Source organism: Zootoca vivipara, chromosome 15 (assembly GCF_963506605.1).
Source record: "Zootoca vivipara chromosome 15, rZooViv1.1, whole genome shotgun sequence".
Lineage (NCBI taxonomy): Eukaryota > Metazoa > Chordata > Lepidosauria > Squamata > Lacertidae > Zootoca > Zootoca vivipara.
This window is the reverse complement of record NC_083290.1, coordinates 18,089,188-18,110,286: the sequence shown is the minus strand read 5'-3', so window position 1 is coordinate 18,110,286 and position 21,099 is coordinate 18,089,188. Positions and strand designations below refer to the sequence as shown.

The following is a 21,099-nucleotide window of genomic DNA, read 5'->3' as shown; positions in this document are numbered from 1 at the left end:
AGCCAGACTAACTGCTCCCTCCTCTTGTCTGTCAGGGCTCTCTAGGGTTTCAGGCAAGGAGTGTCTCCCAACAACATCTGGAGATGCTGCCAGGGTTCGAACCTGGGACTTTCTGCATGACAAGCAGATGTTCTGTCACTGTGATATGGTGACCCTTCCTCATTTGAGGCAGGAGTCCTTTCTAGTCCTAACCTGGAGATGCTGGAGAAACCAAGAACCTCCCACGTGCATAACAGGGGTTCTGTCACTGAGCGATCCGTGGTCCCATAAAAACATAGCTGCCAAGTCACCCGTTTTACCCAGGAAACCCCCGTTTTTCCAGCTGTTCCTAGCTGAAAAAATGGATTTTTTTGTTTTTCCGGTTTATTCTGGCGCGACGGCCATTTTGGAACTGAGCGGAGCATGCTCAGAAGCGACTTTTGATGCTGCTCTGCCCAGTTCCAAAATGGCTGCAGTGTGACTTCTGGCGCGGCGGCCATTTTGGAACTGGGCAAAGCAGCATCAAAAGTCACTTCTGAGCATGCTCCGCCCAGTTCCAAAATGGCGGCAGTGCTACTTCCGGTCTGCTATTTCCGGCCCGGTCCCTTATTTCTCTGACAGCAACTTGGCAGGTATGCATAAAAAGGTGTGTTTCTAGTCGTCATCATTTGGAAATATATAGGAATGCTAGAAGCTGCCACAGTCAGACCTCTTGGCCCACCTACCTGAGGAATGTCCACACTGACTGGCAGCAGCTCTCCAGCCTCCAGGGCATTTTCCAGCCCTAGCTGCAGGTGCTTGGCATCAAAGTGGGAGCCTTCCGCATGCCAAGCAGGTGCTCTGAGCTGCTGAGCCACAACCCTCCCTCAGTATTGCAGAAAACATTCTTTCCTACCTCTGCATCAGCATGCTGGGTGGACAGGAGGGCATCACCGAGGCATCAAACACAAGACAGATCGTGGATAAATCACAGACCTTATTAGCAGTGCATGATTACATCTTTATTCTTTGGGTTTTCTGCCCACCCCCCACCCCCACCTTCACTCACCTGAAGCTCGACACAAAGAAACCATCTCAATGCCAAACAGCAATGCAGAGAAAGTGACAGTCAGTCTGATATGTGAAGGTAATTAGAAAGGAAACAGCGATGCTCCTTGTGGCATTTATAACATTCAAGGTACACACAGCTGAGTTTCAGTTGATCTTGGCCTTCATATTGACCTGAGGCAGTAAATTCTTCTCCCCTCTGCCCCCCCCCCCGGCTTCATCCTTTTGGTGTTTAAAAAGTTTGCCGGTGAATTATCCCATTAATGAAGTGCAGGCGATGACAGTTTTGCAAAGCGAAATGGCATTTAACTGTGGGTCCGATCAATCTGCAAGCAAAACAAACAGGCAAGACCCAGAGAGGGGAGGGAGGATGTGTGCAGGAATGAAAGGAGAGACAGGAAGTTAACAATAATAATAAAATAATAATGGCTTCAAGGGATGGAGGGAAACTGTCACTGGCATGCATTGTAAGAGAGAAGGATTTCCTCTCTTTCAGGGCTGAACTTTAGATGCTCAGAGGGGGAAGGGCTGGAACTATGTAGAGATTTTATTTTACACACACACACACACACCAAAAACCAAAAACCAAAAACCAAAAATAAAGAGCATAAAGAAATACTGTTAAAGCTGGTTGAAAGCAGCATAAGGTCGAATATTCTCACTGAACTATTTGTTCCAAAAGATTACCAAAAAACAAATTCCCCCCCCATAAACCTGATAGGCTGGTTTGTATGTATCTCTCCCCCCCTTATAAGTTGGCTTAATCATAGTTTTGTTTTTTCCTTTGTTGTTTGCCACACCCTGGGCCCCCTTGGGTGGAGGGGTGAGGTATAAATTTAGAGAATAAATGAATTTATAGAAGAAATGTCCATTCTGAGCCTTTAGAAAGGGGTGGTGGTGCGGTGGATCCCACTTCAGGTTGGATTTGTTGGAATCAACTTTTGGGTGGAGATTGGTTTGCATTATTTACTATTTATCCAGGAACAGTGAGAACTCGCAGGTGGTTCAATGTGCACAGATCAAGCATCAACATGAATGCCGCAGAGCTGATTCTGGAAGCTTCCTGAATTCATGGCTCATCGCCTGAATCATCCGGAAGTCTAGGCACCAGGTGGGCCTTGAGAGTATGTGGATATTGGTGAGTGAACCTCTGGAACAGAGATTGGAGTGCTGGAAAAGTGATGAAGCTTTGTTAATTTGGCTAAGGTACGGTAATTTTAAAGTCACCCTTTATGATAAAAGCTCTCCAAAGGCATCTTACGTGTAGCAGATAAACCACAGTAGCCAATTTCAAAACCATGCAGCCTATGGCTCCTCCTCATCCTGGAGAGTAGTGACTAGTGGGGTGCCACAGGGTTCTATCTTGGGCCCAGTCTTATTCAACGTCTTTATCAATGACTTGGATGATGGGCTTGAGGGCATCCTGAGCAAGTTTGCAGATGATACCAAATTGGGAGGGGTGGCTAATACCCCAGAGGACAGGATCACACTTTAAAATGGCCTTAACAGATTAGACAACTGGGCCAAAGCAAACAAGATGAATTTTAACAAGGAGAAATGTAAGGTACTATACTTGGGCAAAAAAAAATGAAAGGCACAAATACAGAATGGGTGACACCTGGCTTGAGAGCAGTACATGTGAAAAGGATCTAGGAGTCTTGGTAGACCACAAACTTGACATGAGTCAACAGTGTGATGCAGCAGCTAAAAAAGCCAATGCAATTCTGGGCTGCATCAATAGGAGTATAGCATCTAGATCAAGGGAAGTAATAGTACCACTGTATTCTGCTCTGGTCAGACCTCACCTGGAGTCCTGTGTCCAGTTCTGGGCACCACAGTTCAAGAAGGATACTGACAAGCTGGAACGTGTCCAGAAGAGGGCAACCAAAATGGTCAAAGGCCTGGAAACAATGCCTTATGAGGAACGGCTTAGGGAGCTGGGTATGTTTAGCCTGGAGAAGAGAATGTTAAAGGGTGATATGATAGCCATGTTCAAATATATGAAAGGATGTCATATAGAGGAGGGAGAAAGGTTGCTTTCTCTGCTCCAGAGAAGCAGACACGGAGCAATGGATTCAAACTACAAGAAAGAAAGAAACATTAGGAAGAACTTCCTGACAGTAAGAGCTGTTCGGCAGTGGAATTTGCTACCAAGGAGTGTGGTGGAGTCTCCTTCTTTGGAGGTCTTTAAGCAGAGGCTTGACAGGCATATGTCAATAATGCTTTGATGGTGTTTCCTGCTTGGCAGGGGGTTGGACTGGATGGCCCTTGTGGTCTCTTCCAACTCTATGATTCTATTAAAGCTACAGTTCAAAACATCGCAATGCAGCAGCACGCACATATAGAAATAGCTGAAACCATATAAGAGGAGACTGTTTTTAAATCAGGTCCTCCCTAACAAGAGGGCATGTGTTGTAGTGGGACCTGGCAACCAGACCCTGTGTTGTGGGTGGGAACGTTTGGATAGCCACAACACCCTATTGGTGGTCCCTCGATCTTGGGTGCAATTGGGCTAGAGGGACGCCAGTAAAAGCGATTGAGGGACCTCTATTTTATCCGATGCACGTGCCCCTGAGCTTCCTCTTTTGGGCTCTGTGCATCCGAACACCTGCCTTCCCCTCCCTATTTTTAGGGCTTGCGCTTGACCTTGCTATGCCGTCGTGTGTCGTCTGTCATTGGGACAGGGGCACGGCAGGAATTTTCCCCACTTGGCTGGTTGGCTGGTGCCACTTGGGTTTTGCCTGCCACGTAGCAAATTGTCAGACAACTTGTAAGGTTGCGGATAGGCTCTGGTTCAGGTGATAGGGGAGGCAGGATGCCTAGCCCTCCCTATGCGTTGGGTATTCCTCTAAAAGGAATCCACGGACTCATGGTTGGTCTTCCCTGTGAGGGGTTGTGCCCTGAGCTTGAGTCTAGGGGACACCTGGGTGGAGGCCTAGCAGACCCCCCTGCTTGCCGTCTGTCCCTGGTGTTCACCCGAGGCTGACCTATGGTTGGTGACCAGGGTCAGTACTGCCTGCAAGGGTGCCGGGAGCTAGTCGAACCAGGGCCTATGCAACCACTCACTTGATTGTAATCAATAAAGTTGTGGCCTAAATTCTGCCAAAAAACAAAAACAAAAAATTTGAGTCTTGTCTGAATTTATTTCTGGGGGGTGATTAAAAGGTCTCCACACGCAAAATCAGCAGCAGTATAACCAATTAAAAATCAGACATTTGTTGCAGACGTCTCATTCCCCTTGATTGATTGATTGATTGCCTTGTGTTATATTGCTTTCCCAGCTTTTTCTCCAGGGAGTTCAAATTGGCTTGCATTTCAACCTCAAACCTTTGCTGGCACATAGACAAAATTCCAAAAAGGTTCCATACAATAAAATCTCTCAGCAAAATCTGCACCTAACAATTAAAACACTGTTGTATAACATTCACGGATCCTCATGCTTGTGAACGGGGGGGGGGGGGGGGCAGAAATGCTTCCCACATATTCAGATAGAGCAGAAAGTCCCCTCCATGCCTCCTCTCCCCACAAAGGGATCCTTATTTGGCCAGAGTAGTTCTACACACAGCTAACTGTGGGCAGCCCCTTTCACTCCCAGTCTGAACGCACAGATCGTGGTGGAGATGTGGTGCTGGCAGTGGGAGGCGCGACTACTGACATGTGTCAGTGGTGAGAGCAGGGCTACTCCAGGTGGCCCCATGACCAACCCCCCCCTTCAGTTACCAGCCAGAGGCTCTTCTCGGTGGTGGCGCCCGCCCTGTGGAACGCCCTCCCATCAGATGTCAAGGAAATAAACAACTATCTGACTTTTAGAAGACATCTGAAGGTAGTTCCCCGTTTAGGGAAGTTTTTACTGTTTGATGTTTCATCGTGTTTTCAATACAGTGGTACCCCTACTTACGGATTTAATGCGTTCCGTACGCACGTTCGTAAGTCGAACAAATTTGTAACTCGAATCCCATAGGAATGCATTGGGAGAAAAAAATCGTAAGTAGAAGCAACCCTATCTAAAAATTCGTAAGTAGAAAAAATCCTATCTAAACCGCATCCAAGATGGCGGACGGAGCTCCATTCGTAAGTAGAAACATTCGTAAGTAGAGTTATTCGTAAGTAGAGGTACCACTGTATGTACTTTGTTGGGAGCTGCCCAGAGTGGTTGGGGAAACTCGGCTAGATGGGCGGGGTATAAATAAATTACTACTACTAATACTACTACTACTACTGTTACTACTACTACTACTGTTGTACCAGAATGCCAGTCTGGTACCAGAATGCCAGACTGCTGGATCTACATGATCCAGCAGGACTCTTCTTAAGCTCTCCATTAATCTTTTCAATCAGTGGTTATATGGGACGGGGGTAACCCTGGGATGGGGTTACCCAACTGGCACGTACCAGCTGGGCCCTGATTCCCCCACATGTGCCCAGAACACTGGATTAGGGCAACCCCGCTTGGGGGAATACCAACCATCGGTCCATGGATTCCCTTAAGAGGACTACTCGAATATATAAATATAGGGTGGTAAGGGATCATACCCCTCTATCAGCATGAACCAGAGCCTATCCGCCAACCTTACAAGTTGTGACAATTTGCTACCCGGCAGGCGAAACCCAAATGGCACCAGCCAATCAGCCAAGTGGGGGAAATTCCTGCCGTGCCCCTGTCCCAACGACAGACGACACATGACAGCATAGCAAGGTCAAGCAAAAGCCCTAAAATTAGGGAGCGGTGGGCGGGTGTTCCGATGCAGCTCAACCGGAGGAGGAGAATCTCTACGGTGAGTGCAGCGTTTAAATATTGGTCCATCTGACTCTTTGATTGGCAAGCCCTCAGCCCAATTGCACCCCATCAGATGGACCACCAATAGGGTGTTGTGGCTGCTCCAATTGTCCCGCCCCAACACCTAGACCTGGTCTGCTGGGACCCACTGCAACACATGCCCTCTCTTGCAGGAAGGACCCGATATATCAGAAATGTGATAACAGTTCTCATTTCAGGGCGAACCCACCTAATCTGCATTTTCCAATAACCAACATGAGCCCTGAAACACAGCCGCTCTCCGAAATTCGTGCATCTCCAAATTTTCCAGCGCAGGTCTCCAGTCGAATAATGGGGTTCAGAGATACATGTACTAGGGCAGGCATCCCCAAACTTCGGCCCTCCAGATGTTTTGGACTACAATTCCCATCATCCCTGACCACTGGTCCTGTTAGCTAAGGATCATGGGAGTTGTAGGCCAAAACATCTGGAGGGCCATAGTTTGGGGATGCCTGTACTAGGGTGAAGCATGCATAAAACACACACATATAATTGGGGGGAAATACAGAGATCTATTTGGGAAAATTGCACACAAAGATGGATGCATAATTTGGAAAAATTAGCATGAAAATGAATTTTCACGAGGACTCCATTTTTATTTAAAAATGAAAACTGCAAACGGATGCGGAAATGTGGAGAACCGAGTTTAAGATTGGGGGAAAATGGGGAACTGAGGTGAACATAAACCGAGAGATTTGCCCCTCCCGCTGTACCTGCAGTGGATATTATTGTTATCTATTGTAAACTAGTTATTTCTGATTTATGCACAGGCGCATATATATGGGAATTGCCCCTGCATGTTAACTCACCTCCTGTATGAGGGAACTCCTTCACCTAATGAGTTGTCTTACCAAACCAGAGTTGGCGAAGTCTGCCATGAGGCTCCCTGAGCTTGGGAGCAAACTTGCAGGTGCCTGGGCCACCTCCTCTGCTGGATTGTTCGAGGAAACAATAGCCTCAGTGTTTCCACTGGGTAATGGACATGTCGGAACAGACCAGAGGGGTTAGCTCACCCTTGTTTGTCTGGCAGCAACCTGGGAGCACACCTTTCCCTCTTGGCAGTACTGATGTGCTTCAGCAGCCAAGGCAGGTCTGAGTTCAAGCTGAGTGCCAGAGCGGAGAAATGAAATTGTTTCTGTCATTCAGATCAGCATTCGAGTGGCTTGCTTTCTATTCAAGGAGGAGCTAATTCGATCAAATTCAGCTACTCAACTCTAGCAACCAGTTTCACCTTTTAAAATCGGTCAGGGCCCATATTACACTTGTACAAAACTGGAAAACATTGAAAAATATTAGTAATTCCACTTGGTGGCATAATGTACGGAACATTGTCTTGCAAGAGAAAAAAAATCATACCTGGTGCATTAGATTTTTGACTGGAAAAGCAAAGCCGGATTCCTTTTTGGCTGCTTGGTGGGACCTTGTCTCATATACTAATGATGAACATCCCCCTTAATCTCTCTCACTGGCTTCCACAGACATTTGGAAGATGTAATTCCTGTCTTGGACTCCTTCTATACAGTCCTTATGCTTGCTTTTAGTTACACAATGGCTAAAATGCATTCTTTTATGTTACGCAATGCAAGGTACACATGAGATAATGTCCTGGTTAATTACTTTTGATCTGCACCTTGGTCTTGTCTTGTTTATTTGCTTTTTTGTTTGCTGGGTTCATAGAATCATAGAGTTGGAAGAGACCACAAGGGCCATCCAGTCCAACCCCCTGCCAAGCAGGAAACACCATCAAAGCATTCCTGACAGATGGCTGTCAAGCCTCCACTTAAAGACCTCCAAAGAAGGAGACTCCACCACAGTCCTTGGCAGCAATTTCCACTGTCGAACAGTGCCACTGTATTCTGCTCTGGTCAGACCTCACCTGGAGTACTGTGTCCAGTTTTGGGCACCACAGTTCAAGAAGGATACTGACAAGCTGGAACGTGTCCAGAAGAGGGCAACCAAAATGGTCAAAGGCCTGGAAACGATGCTTTATGAGGAACGGCTTAGGGAGCTGGGTATGTTTAGCCTGGAGAAGGGAAGGTTAAGGGGTGATATGATAGCCATGTTCAAATACATAAAAGGATGTCATATAGAAGAGGGTGAAAGTTTGTTTTCTGCTGCTCCAGAGAAGCAGACATGGAGCAATGGATTCAAGCTACAAGAAAGAAGATTCCACCTAAACATTAGGAAGAACTTCCTGACAGTAAGACAAGTTCGACAGTGGAACTTGCTGCCAAGGAGTGTGGTGGAGTCTCCTTCTTTGGAGGTCTTTAAGCGGAGGCTTGACAGGCATATGCCAAGAATGCTTTGATGGTGTTTCCTGCTTGGCAGGGGGTTGGACTGGATGGCCCTTGTGGTCTCTTCCAACTCTAGGATTCTATGGTTCTAAGCCGACTGAGCGATAGGCGTGACTTCTACAAACTGACCAATTGTGGCGCAGGTAGCTTGGACAGAGCCAGACAGAGGATGACGACAGGTGGGTGTCCTGCCCTCCCCTAGCATAAATCCTGGCTACGCACATGCACCCTAGCATTTCAGAGGGAAGCATTGAGCCCTGCCTTCTTCTTCTTGTTGTCGTGATAATTTTGTACATTGACGAGAGAAGCTCTTTTGGGTTGTTGGTTTTCGTTTTAGCTTCCAGACATGCAACCCCTTCCCCTCCCTGAAACTGGAAACGGGAAATGTTTACGATGTGATTCTGCTGGATTGTACGTAGAAGCTCCTGCCCCAAAGTGAACAGCCATCATGGGCGTGGGGGGCGGAGGGACGGGAACTGAACGAGAGCTTATGTCTTCCATGGAACTGTTCTGATAATCGGTGCTTTCTACCCCCCACCGCCCAGCTCATCCCTGTTCAGGCTTGTTGGAAAGTTCCCACCTGATAACAGAGCTGCTGGCTTTCTCCAAGGGCTAAATGATATTCTGAGGCCAAAGACTGCACCTGCAGATCTGTCTAAGTCTCAAGAAGTTTCGGTGCAGGGAGGGGAGAGAGTTGGGCCCAGGCCAATTGTTAATCTCGGGTGCTAATGAGGAGAAACTTGAGGACCTGAAATAGCTGGTAGACGAGGGCTCTCTTAGACTTTTAGGAGAGTTTGATCATGTTTCCACAGAGAACATTGGCAGGAAAGAGGGCCATCCTTGGGTTGCATCTAACAAGCTTCTGTGATCAGTACATCCATTGAAATTAATTAATGCTCCCTCTCTCATAACCAGGACCCAGGTGGCACTGTGGGTTAACCCACAGAGTCTAGGGCTTGCTGATCAGAAGGTCGGCGGTTCGAATCCCTGCAATGGGGTGAGCTCCCGTTGCTCAGTCCCAGCTCCTGCCCACCTAGCAGTTCGAAAGCACATCAAAGTGCAAGTAGATAAATAGGGACCGCTCCGGCGGGAAGGTAAACGGCGTTTCCGTGCGCTGCTCTGGTTCACCAGAAGCAGCTTTGTCATGCTGGCCACATGACCCGGAAGCTGTCTGCGGACAAACACCGGCTCCCTCGGCCTATAGAGCGAGATGAGCGCCGCAACCCCAGAGTCGGACACGACTGGACCTGATGGTCAGGGGCCCCTTTACCTTTACCTTACCTCTCATAATACTCAAACTCGTGGGTGGATGTTGGGATGTTGGAAGACTCAGGATGATGAAGAAGAAAGTACTTACTCATGCAACACAGTTAAACTATGGAACTCACTCCCATAGGAGGGAGTGATGGCCGCCAGCCTAGATGGCTTTGAAAGAGGATGAAATAAATTCATGGAGGAGAGGGCTATCGGTGGCTGCAAGCCACAGTGGCTATGTTCTGCATCCACGGTTGGAGGCAACCATGCTTCTGAATACCAGTTCTTGGAAACCGCAGGAGGGGAGAGTTGCTCCTGTGCTTGAATCCTGCTTGTGGGTTTCCCATTCAGGCATATAGTTGGCAACTACAAAAACAGGATGCTGGACTAGATGGGTCGTTGGCCTGATCCAGCAGCAGGCTCTTCTTATGTCTGTATATTCTTAATGGACCAATGACTAGCAGGGAATGCAAACCAGGGGCTGCAGCTGAGAAGGTGGGAAGCCCAAAAGTACAACTGGCAGAAGGGAAGACTTGCGGAAGCTAATTGGGTTGAGGCCAATAAATGCCTTCTTTTATTAACAATGTTTATATCCTACCTTTCTGCCTGCCAACAGGTCGCCATGGCAGCTGACAGTCAATGAAAACTGATAGTACAAAAATAAGATTATTTGCAAGGGGGTAACTTAAGGATGTGTGCTTGTGAAATATCACAATTCAGCAACCCAATTCAGACTATTATTACCAGCGGCATAAGAACTGTATCCTGAATCAGTCATTCCAAATCTCATGCGATGATGGGGCGGCAGCGGCGGTAGGATTAGAATATCCTTGGGGTCTCTTCCAACTCTATGATTCTATAAGAATGAGAGTGCCCACCATTGTCAGACCACCATCCTCCTTGAGTTGGAGGGGTAATCTCTGAAGTGGGGAGTCTGTTCTACTTGAATGAGCAACTAAGCAAGACGCTAGCCTTTTACGGTGGGGCCACCCACTAGGAGATCTTTCTGGGCTCCCTCCTTCATGGAGTCCAGATGGCAACAAGACAGGATTACCCCAGAGTGTGTGGGGGGCTGTCCTGTGGCTTTCTTGAATTTCTGTCTTCTTCAGACTTCGTGGCATTTTTGTTTTCTGGGCTGTGTTTGGACATGACACAAAACCATGGCTTACTGTAGTTCAGGGGTGAGTAACATTTTTCAGGGTTCAAGGGTCACATTCCCTTCCGGGGGCCACATGACAGAGGGAAGTAGGACCAGATGCATTACGAAGCATTACATGGAGGGTACCACATTGGTTTTCTGAGGGTTGCCATATTTTGAAGAGCAAAAAAAGAGGACACATTTGCCAACTTCTCCTTTTAACTATGGATCGCAAAGACGACTCTCATTTTACTGTAGATACCTCAACTATATGTAGGATATTGAAGCTATGGTATATTCCTTGTAGCAATGTTCTTAACTTTCAACAACAAAATAATAATTGTTGTTGAAAGTTAATAATATTGCTCCCTCGCTTGCCACATGAAAGTATTTGGGCTCATGTTCACATCTTTGTGAACTTAAGTGTGCACAGAACAATTTATTAAACTGTTTAATATGCACATATGGACTCTTCTTTAGGGCAGGCGGATGTTAACTCTTGTCCTCCCAGACTCCTTCTCCAAGATCTTGTAGCTGAGCCAGCATCCTTTTAGTTCAGCCACAAGAGAAGGGATTTCTATCAGTATGTAACTACTTTAAGATGCTGTTCTGTTGGGATCCTCTGCTGCAGACTAGCTTAGCTGGGTGCCTAGATCTGATCTGAGTCTAATGCACTAGGGAAAAAAATTATTGGGTTACTGTAAACAAAAACAAACCATAAATGAAATAAATGAAAGATGCTCAGTGGGTGTAGAATGCTGACTGTTGCGGGGTGGAGAAAGAGAGAAATGCAAACCAGGGTGGGGGAGGAGAATGGAATGGAATGGTGTGTCCCAAAAAAGGGAACACACGGCGCTGTAACATTTTGTTGCAGATCCAACATATAGAAACGCTTAATTGGAGTACAGTATTGGGCTTCCAGGAGTTGATAAGGCAGTAGTCACCTGCCTTTCTCCTGCCAGATCTCCAGTGCCTTTAACAACCGCACCACAGATAAGCAAACCATCTTACGAAGACTTTCATGGCAGGCAATATTTCCAACCCCCTTTTTTTAGCAGAGCTGATAAGGGCAACAGGCGCGCTGCCAGGAATAAAAGTTGGCAGCCCCAGAGGGTAAAGAATGATAAAGGGATGCATTTCGTTCCCACACTTTCACATTCATGCTTTCAAGTCAATGGGGGTGGGGGTTTATCGACCCATAGAATCGTAGAGTCAGAGGGCACCCAAAGGGTGATCTGGTTCAATCCTCTGCAATGCAGGAATTCCAATCCACATTTGGGATTGAGAGTACAAAAGAAGGGTTATGCCCACACCCACCTTCCTTGCCCACATGGCAGAACTCAGACAGAGGGTGCATGTGCCACATCTCAAGCAGAGCTGTGCTTACACCCACATTCAAAGTTTAGGATAATATTTTAGTTTCCTTTCATGCGGCTCAATGTGGTGCCTTCCATAGTTCTGGTTACAGGTAGGTAGCCGTGTTGGTCTGGGTCGAAGTAAAATAAAAAAATTCCTTCAGTAGCACCTTAAAGACCAACTAAGTTTTTATTTTGGTATGAGCTTTCGTGTGCATGCACACTTCTTCAGATACCATTCAGGTATCTGAAGAAGTGTGCATGCACACGAAAGCTCATACCAAAATAAAAACTTAGTTGGTCTTTAAGGTGCTACTGAAGGAATTTTTTTATTTTAGTTTCCTGTTAATTATGTTTGAATGAATGTTAATTGTATTTAAATGTATACTTTATATTTTACTTTCTTCAGTAAGGTTTTATTCTGGATTGTTTTATATGCTGTTTTAATGTAGGTTGTAAACTGCTTTGAGATTCCCCTCCTTAAAAATACAAAGCAATATAGAAATGAAATGAATTTATTATTATTATTATTATTATTATTATTATTATTATTATTATTATTAGCACTGTGAAAATGCCACACATACAGATCCCGCTTGTGGGCATCTGGCTAGGAAACCTCAAGACTGTCAGCGGCTTGCAGGAAAAGATCTAGGCTCCTGTAATTCACCTGGATCAAGGAACTCTGCCACCTTCGTGCAACAAACTGGCTTTTTATAATAATAAAAAAGGAACTAAAAAGAAACCAACTTCTTGAGGTTAGGAAAGTGAAGGGCAAAAGCGTTGAAAAGTGTGTATTGAAGGAATGATTACTGAGAAGCAAATCGGGGTGATTTCACACAAAAAAAAGCAGAAAGATTCGATGTAATCTAACCTCTGTGCAGGTTTTGCACAAGGAAATCAGAATGCTCAGTGTGACGCACTCAGTAAATAAGTTGTCCAGAGTAACCCTTGGCCACTGTGCAAACTGGATCATAGATTCATAGAACGGTAAAGTTAGAACGGTCCCCCAAGGGTCATCAAGTCCAACCCCCGTGCGGTGCAGGAATCACAGCTAAAGAATGCCAGACAGAGGACGGGCATCCGACTTCTCTTTAAAAGGCTCCAATGAAAGACAGCCCACCACCTTGTGAGGATCTTTCATTCTCATCACACAGGGCTCTTTTTGTGTTCCCATGACCGAGCCAGGTCCTAAACCATCCTAAATGCAAATTTTCTGGTTGAGGGACACATCTAAGAGCTGGTGTGCTCTCTCGGGGCTTTGTTGTTGCAATTGTCCCTGGGAAGCGCAGGGTCTTCGATTCCCCACCCCCCAGGCTTTTTGGCCCCGCGACAGCAAAATGCAGAGGAAGAAACCCAGTTCTCAGAACCTTGGATGAGAGAGAGAGAGAGAGAGAGAGATTCCGCTGAATTCCTTTATTTATATATTTTATTTTTAATTAAAAAATAAAGGTTATCTTGATACATCTCTTTGCAGCCTTTGGGCAAAAATGCACCCTCGAACAAGACTATAGGAAACACGATGCTTATCTAATCTTGGCACACAGGGTTGGAAAATAAACGCAATGCTCCTCCTGCAAAGTTTTCTTCTGGTTTCCGTGGCTCGCTCTCCTCCCCGCCACCCCCAGATATTTCAGTGCTCCTACAGTAAGTGCCATATAAATCTGGAGACCAACGTATCCAAAGCGCTAAAAACACTGGTGTTGCTGTAGACATCGAAAATCCCCTTGGGTTGATATAGGCTTCACAAAGGGCTCGAGCTAAGAATCAGTTCACACCTTATTTCTGGAAACTTCAGTTGGGGGAAAAAAAGACTGGTCTTTAAATACTGATGCTGCAACATTTAGGTCCACAAGGAGGGATGAAGGATAAATTTGGTTCAGTCTGCATTTAAAGGCAGCCCTTATCAAATGCATGCATCTCAAAATGATACACGGACAAAAAGGCACTCATCCTCTGAATTCGACACTTCTCCGAATTTTGCAATCCTGTTCTCTAAATGTACTAAAATGTGTACACTAAGGTAAAGTGTGCATCAAAATGCATACGTTGGTGAAAACCGCATGCGAAAGTGCTTTCTAATAGTGGAAACTGCTGGTGTGTATTAGGCAAAACTGCATGCAGAAGCATGCATATGTTAGAAAAAATCTATGCTAAGGTGCTGATGAATTTTCATAAGGACTTTTAAAAAAATAATAATAATTGCAAACTGATGTGAAAATGTCAAGAACTGAACATCAGATTGGAAAAGTGGGAAAGTGACGTTGATTGATTTGCCCATCTCAAGTTGCAACCCTTTCTCATCAGCAAGTGAAACCCATTTAACTCAATGGAGTTTACCGCTGACTAAACATGTTTAGACTTTTGTGGGTGAGTCAATCAACTGACTAAATTAGTTAAACTTGGGTTGTATTCCTATACCCACCTACTGAAGAGTAAGTACCATTTACCTCAGTGGGGTTCTACTTCTAATGAAAAATCTATAGGATTGCACTTTAAAATCCTTTCCGAGCATGTCTGACCTGCCTCATTCTGCCGCAGAAATAGACTGCAGATAACTGAGGGAAATGGTCTTTGCAAATTTCAATGCAAACTGATTTTATCTGCATCTCCTGGACCAACTACATGGCTTCCCCCCCAAAAATCTTGGGGATGGTAGTTTCTCAAAGGTGCTGAGATTTGTTAGGAGATTCCCCCTATCTCCCTTACAGAGCTACAATTCCCAGAGTTCCCTGAGGGAAAAGGAGCAAATTGTTAAAAACCACCCTGGGGAAGGGGCAGGTCACACCCACCTCCAACATGTAAAATCTTAACAGCCATGGGTTTCCCCCCCCCCAAGAATCCTGGGAACTGTAGTTTGTTAGGGGTGCTGGGAATTATAACTCCGTGGGGGGTGAACTTCAGTTCCCAGGATTCTTTGGGTGGGTGGGGGAAGTACTTTAATGTTATGGTGTGCACATAGCTTGATTCTCCATTCCTGATGTGGACCAGGCTCAATGATCAAGCATGAAACAGTGTGAATCAACCCTCAGTTATGGCAACTTAAACTCAACTTATTGCCCCAGTGTCTTTAGGGAGATGCAAGAGCTGCTCCAGATTCTTCTCCCCAAACCTCCTGCCATCATCCTCCCAGCGTTCTATCAAAGAACAGGTGGCCAGCAGACAGCCCTCCTGTAGTTCCCTGGCCCTTTCCCCTCTTTTCACTGCAGTTATATGAGTCTCAATGCACAAACTCCCAGCTCCACTCCCGGCTCAGTGGTAAAGCAGCTGCCTAGCATGCAGAAGGTGCTGGGTTTGATCCTTGGTAGGTCTAGGAGAGTCCTCTGCCTGAAACCCCAGAGAGCCACAGCTGGCCAGCGTAAACAATACTGAGCTCGACTTGTCGGATTCACCAAGGCACATTTGCTAGTCCTCTTTCTTCTGGCCCAAACCAAGCCACTGCCAAGTAGAGGAAACAGACCCTTCTTCCCTCCCTCGCTGCTTTTACACTCAGAAGGCAGATGAACAGGCAACTGAGAGCAGAAGGAACAGGCTAGGGTTTGGTTGTGGGCCTCCAGAAGAGGTCCAGGCATTGGCAGGTGCCCCGAATTGCTGGTCTTTGGTAGTGGCCCAGATCTTGGTGCATGCATGCTTCCAGGGCACAGGAAACACCTCTTCATGCAGCACATAGTTAAACCACTCCCTCAGCTAGGTCTGGCAGCTGCAGCCCCAAAACAGAGAAGAACGTTCCTCCAAGACAATACGGTGGACTGTAAAATCTGATCAGCAATGTAATATAGAAACTTATGTGTGTAGGTCTCCATTTCAACGTATATTTGTATAAATTGGTGGTCCCTGTAGCTCTGTATAATCTGTACAGTATGCAACAGAATACTTTTATTTCCTTTTTATGTGTGGATGAAATGGCCAAATAAACTTTGACTTGAGTACTCTCTCCCACGGGAGGCAAGGAAGGCCACTCACTTGGGTGGCTTTAAAAGGGGGTGGGACAGATTCATGGAGGAGGAGAGGGCTACTAATGGATACTAGCCATAATGGCTGTGCTGTTGAGAGAGTGCTCTTGTGGTCTTTCCCTGCTTGCAGGATTCCTGCAGGCATCTGGTTGGGCACTGTGAGAACAGGATGCTGGGCTAGGTGGCCCATGGGCCTGATCCAGCAAAGCACTCTTCGGAAGTCCTTAGATTAGGGCTGCCATACTTCCGGAATTTCCCGGACATAGCCAGGATTCGTCTGTCAAAAATGGAATGCAGGTGGAATTTTTTTTGGGGGGGGGGACATCCGGGGGAAACCTGGGGCAGCCCATATCAAGAGTGCTGATCTTTTGGCAACTTTCCTAAAAAATAGCTCAACAACTTTGGGCAAAAAAGAAAGAAAGAAAAGAAAAGCTCAACAACTTTTGTGTCCGGATTTTCACTTTTGGAAACATGGCAACCCGATCTTAGATATGCCTCCTCTTCTGATGTCGACAAGGAAGCCAGCCATGGGAACATACCCTTCTACCGAGAGTTCAAATGTTGCTTCATTGAGGTCAGGATTTCCTACGCTAACTATCTGTGGCACTCCAGAGCTTCATGCATGGATCTTCCCAGCCTTACCTGGAGATGCTGCCAGGAACTGAACCCGAGGCCTTTTGTCTTTAAAGCAGATGCTCTACCACTGAGCTACCACCTTCCCTTCCATGTGCGCCAGAGGTTTGTACTGCCACCACTGAGCTCTGGGTGGCTACAGGCAGGGCTACCTGCTTGCCCCTGCCTCAGCCAGTGCAACTTCCACATCCACCATGAACCAAACATCCCACAACTCTTGCTGCTCCCCCAGCCTCTTGCCCACCCCCTGCCACCACTTCATTCTTGCCCCTATTGGCCACTGGTGCTGCCAAGCCCTCCAAGTCAGAGAGCAACTCGAGGAAGTCGAGAATCTGCTCCTGCATCTCCCTCACCCACCTCTGATCTTTGTGGCGCTGGAGCGTAAACATCCCAGATTCCCAAACACCCCTGTTAAAAACACCTTTGCTTTCGCCCGTTCCCAATTAAGGACTGGTTGCAGGAGGATGCCATGTTGGAACAACAACAACAACAACAAAGGACCTCTTGCTTTGTTTGGCAGTCACTGCTCCGAACCCATTTCACAGCTGAGGATAATAAGGAGGAAGACAAAAAGGGACCGTTTTCTCTGGCAGCCATTCGCTAAGGAGCCTCTTCCTCCCAGCTCCCTGGGCATTTCCAAAGTCTCAGATTTGCAAGCATGCAGTCTCTTTGGGAGGAGAGCTCAGGCCCCACTATCTGTGGGGAGGATGTACACACTGCATTGGAAAGAAGGAAACTGTCGCTGCTGTCTACAAGGGGTCTCTTTGCTCCACAGCGACCCACCCATACTGTTCGATTTCATAAGGCACAAAGTGTGCACGCCTCCAGTTTGTACATTGTCCTTTTGGGAAGTGTGGGGAGCTTTCTCTCTTTTTCTCTCTCTCTCTTAACTCGATGCAGTTTCTCCCAGAGGGGTGGTTTCAGTTGTGTTTTTAGGAGATTCCTCTGTCTCTGAGGGGGCATCCAATGGCTCCCCAGTCAACCCACACTCTTCCGTGGCCTGGTTTTCCTCCAAAGCCGGCTGGTGAGCTTGGCTGTTCATCTTCTCCTCTGCTTCGATCTCTTCGGAGCTGGGAATGGAGTTTTTCTTGGGGCGGCCTTTGGGTTTTGTGGGGGCCTCCTGCCCACCTTTCAGGACCTGGAACAAAAAAACCAACATGCTGAGTGTCTAATTGCTGCTTTCATGGGTTTGTTTTTTAAGTGTTAAGTTGGACCAGCAACTAAATGTTACAGCACGGAGAGTTCCTGTGCCCTGTCCAGCCTGCCCTGCCCTCTCCCAGGATATTCCACCCCATCCCTGAGTTTTCCATTCCTCCTCCCAAAAGTCAGTCAACATTCCATGCCCACGGAGCATGCTCAGTCCTCAATAGGGTGTTTTTAGAGTTTCCCACCCTACTGATTTTTTCCCCTGTTGTTTTTAGGGGTTTCCTCTAGGCCTGAAGACACCTTGTTTTTGTTTCCCCGTTTTGTCTAGGATTCTATCAGCACTCTGCAGCTGAATTCATTGTTAGAGGGACTGATTCATCTTTTGCTCTGCAGTACTCAATCAGAACAAAAAGAGTCAGAGGGTTTTTTTCTTGCCACTTGGAACTTTTTATTGATTAAATTAAATTTTTGAAAAGGAGGGCTAGAAATGCTCTTAAGTAAATAAATCTTAAGGCAATGATAGTGGAGGCAATCTACTCTGATGCCGAAAGACATTAATAAAAGACTGGAGAAGACCCCAGCCTGCTTTCCCAAGTGTCAGAAAAGCAGGAGGATTCTTGGATGAGGGGTTTGATGTTGTTTAGTGTATTTTAATGTTTTTGTTGGAAGCCGCCCAGAGTGGCTGGGGAAACCCGGCCAGATGGGCGGGGTATAAATAATAAATTATTATTATTATTATTATTATTATTATTATTATTATTATTAAATCACATTTAGGGATGTCACCCTATTAAAGAAGTCTTACACTTCAATCCTATGCAGGTTTACTTTGAACTGAGTCCCACTGCCTAAAGAAACTGCAACTTAACAAAAAATTTTTTAACAAAATTAACAACTAAGTTTTACATTAAAAATGCGATCTTAAAAAATGAAACACAAATGTTTTGCCCCTTTTCATTTTATTTCATTTTTGCCTTGGGCACACCCTGTACGCATGCCTCTGTTTACCACAGTACCTACCATTTTCTTCCACTTCATCCTGCGATTCTGGTACCAAGTCTTCACCTGAAGTTGAGTTAGGCCCAGCGACTGAGCCAGATCCAGCCTGGAAAACAAGAGATCCAAATCAATCCAGATCAATGACAGAAAGGAAGACGCTCCATCCACGGCCAAGATCTGATTAGCTCACATCCTGCAGAAAGCGAACAAGTTGTACAGACACTGGAGGGGAAAACCGAGGAACACCAACAGCCAGGTAGATAGTCATCATCTACTGACAACGTGCCCTGTCCAATTAAATCAACTAAAGGAAGCTATAGAGAAGTCGTAATTCCCCCTTTGGTGTAATTAACTGCGGGAAGGTTTCTCCCCCCCCCCCAAAAAAACACTTTTTGTTGCAAATAACAATGCAAACATTTGAGAGATGCAGAAACGAGCAATGACTTGTTTGTCTGATATCATACGGTTCACGACTTAAGAAAGAAAATTATGCAGAGCAGATAAATGCAGAGAGATATGTTAGGAACAGGGGCGTAGAAAGGGGGTGTGGGGCTGTGGTTCACCCCGGGTGTCATCCCTGAGGGGGTGACAAAATGGCACACCGCGGGGGGTGGCACCATGGGGCCCGGCCTGCAGCGCGCCCGAGGCACGCGTCTCTCCTGGAAGTGACATGGTGGCACAGGGCCCTGCGATGCCCAGAACAGCAGTATGGGGCTTGCATCCACCAGGTGGACTTTGTGGGTAGCTCACCACGATGCCCCCGTGGGCCAATCGCCACAGCACTCCCGTGGGCGACTCAACCCGCCCCCACCGCTCCAGGTGCCAGAGCAGCTAGCTATGCCCCTGGTTATGAATAATAAGATCACGATGCCACGGAAGCACAACAGAGCCATCAATAATAAGTCCTGGGATGCAAATTTAGCTGATTGTTTCAGATTGAACAGCTTCACTTACACAGTAATTTCTTGTGGGGCATATATAGGAGAGAGACAGAGGCAGCGATGGTCGGTGCACTAAGAGCTCATCCACACTTCTGCTTGTCTTGTGCCTTTCTATGCTCTGGTCCAAGCAGTTTTGCCTTTGCCCCGCCCCCACTGCTTTCCTCAGGAAAACCCGCTCTTTAGCGCTAAATCAGAACAAATGGCAATCTGTGGGAAACCCCATCACTGCTTGTTCTGCTAAACCGCAGCTTTTGCCAGGGGGCAGTGGCAGGGCAAACAGAGTCCTAAATAAGTCCTAACTTGGAAAGAAGCCCCATCGAACGTAGTGGGATTTCTCTCTGAGTCAGCATGCCTTGGACTGGACAGTTAAATTGCTTTAATTGCTCCTTAAAGTGACGGTCCCAAGAAGAGACTTACTTAAACATCCGCAAGTTCAGGCTGCACAATTCTGCAGGCCTGTGGTCTGTTTCATGCATGTTCAAAAACAATGTTATGGGTTGGGTGATGCTAAAACAGAGGCCACCAACCTTTCTGATGTGTGTGTGTGTGTCTGAGCATACCATGTTGCCCGTGAGCATTGCATTGAAGGACCTCTTATTAGTGGTTAGTGTGTCAGACTAGGACCTGGGAGATGAGGCTTCAAATCCCCACCTTGGGCCAGTCACTGCCCCTCAGCCTAACCTACCTCACAGGGCTGTTGTGGGAATTAAATGGAGGGGAGAAGCATGCGCAGCCTCCAGAGCTTCTTGGAGAGAGAAAACTGTGGGGTATAAAAGCAATAAATAGATAAATAAATTGGCCAGCCTCTCACTGACCTTCTTGTACAAAGGTGGATTTGCTGGTCTGGTTTTCCACAAAGGCTGGAAAGCCAGACGGAACTCGGCTTCCTAAGGATTCAGAACTCAATAGCACTCACATCAAACTGGGTTTCACCTGAGATTTCCTTGATAAAATATGGGACGGTCCCCTGACCAGGCGCACACAAACACACAGCCAAGCACCACTGTGTTTACGTAAGGCCCGCTGGTTAAGGACCAAGTGAAAGACTAATCTCCTCAGATGAAACTTGCTGAACAAAGAAATCTGAAAGAGACCTGCCGGCATGACATCTTCGCTATGCCTCTGCCATGATTAGCATCAGCGAACCAGAAACACAAAAGGTGCGAGGGCAGCCTAAGCCAAGCCTGATGCACTCGGTCACGTCTCATACGCACCACCGGCTGCACGGTAGATGACTCTGAATCACCCTGAAATTTGCCAAGTCGTTTTCTCTGCAATGGGCTTCCAATAGCTGTGTTCACATGGCAATCGTTTTACCAGTTGGTTGCAGCCCCAAAAGGCCCAGAGGACTTGGCTTAAAGAGCGACAACAGGTGACCTACTTCTTCCACTCGCTACATCAGAGATGGGCAACCTCGTACCCTCCAACATTTCTCTGATGAAAATAGGGGCATCCTAATTAATAAATTAATAATTCAGATATAGCCTACCCATCTGACTGGGTTGCCCCAGCCACTCTGGGCAGCTTCCATCATATATAAAAAC

At 46.6% G+C, this 21,099-nt stretch overlaps 1 protein-coding gene across 1 annotated transcript in view; it reads right to left on the bottom strand.

Annotated features, from left to right (window-relative positions):
- Positions 1-12,641: 12,641 nt before the first annotated feature.
- BARX2 (BARX homeobox 2) overlaps positions 12,642-21,099 on the bottom strand; it is a 47,018-nt gene continuing 38,560 nt past the window's right edge. The window contains exons 3-4 of the mRNA XM_035139606.2: positions 18,636-18,720; positions 12,642-17,607 (exon numbers count right to left, since the gene is read on the bottom strand). Of these exons, the coding sequence (XP_034995497.1) occupies positions 17,356-17,607; positions 18,636-18,720 (337 nt within the window). The 3' untranslated portion in view covers positions 12,642-17,355. The remainder of the gene's footprint in view (positions 17,608-18,635; positions 18,721-21,099) is intronic.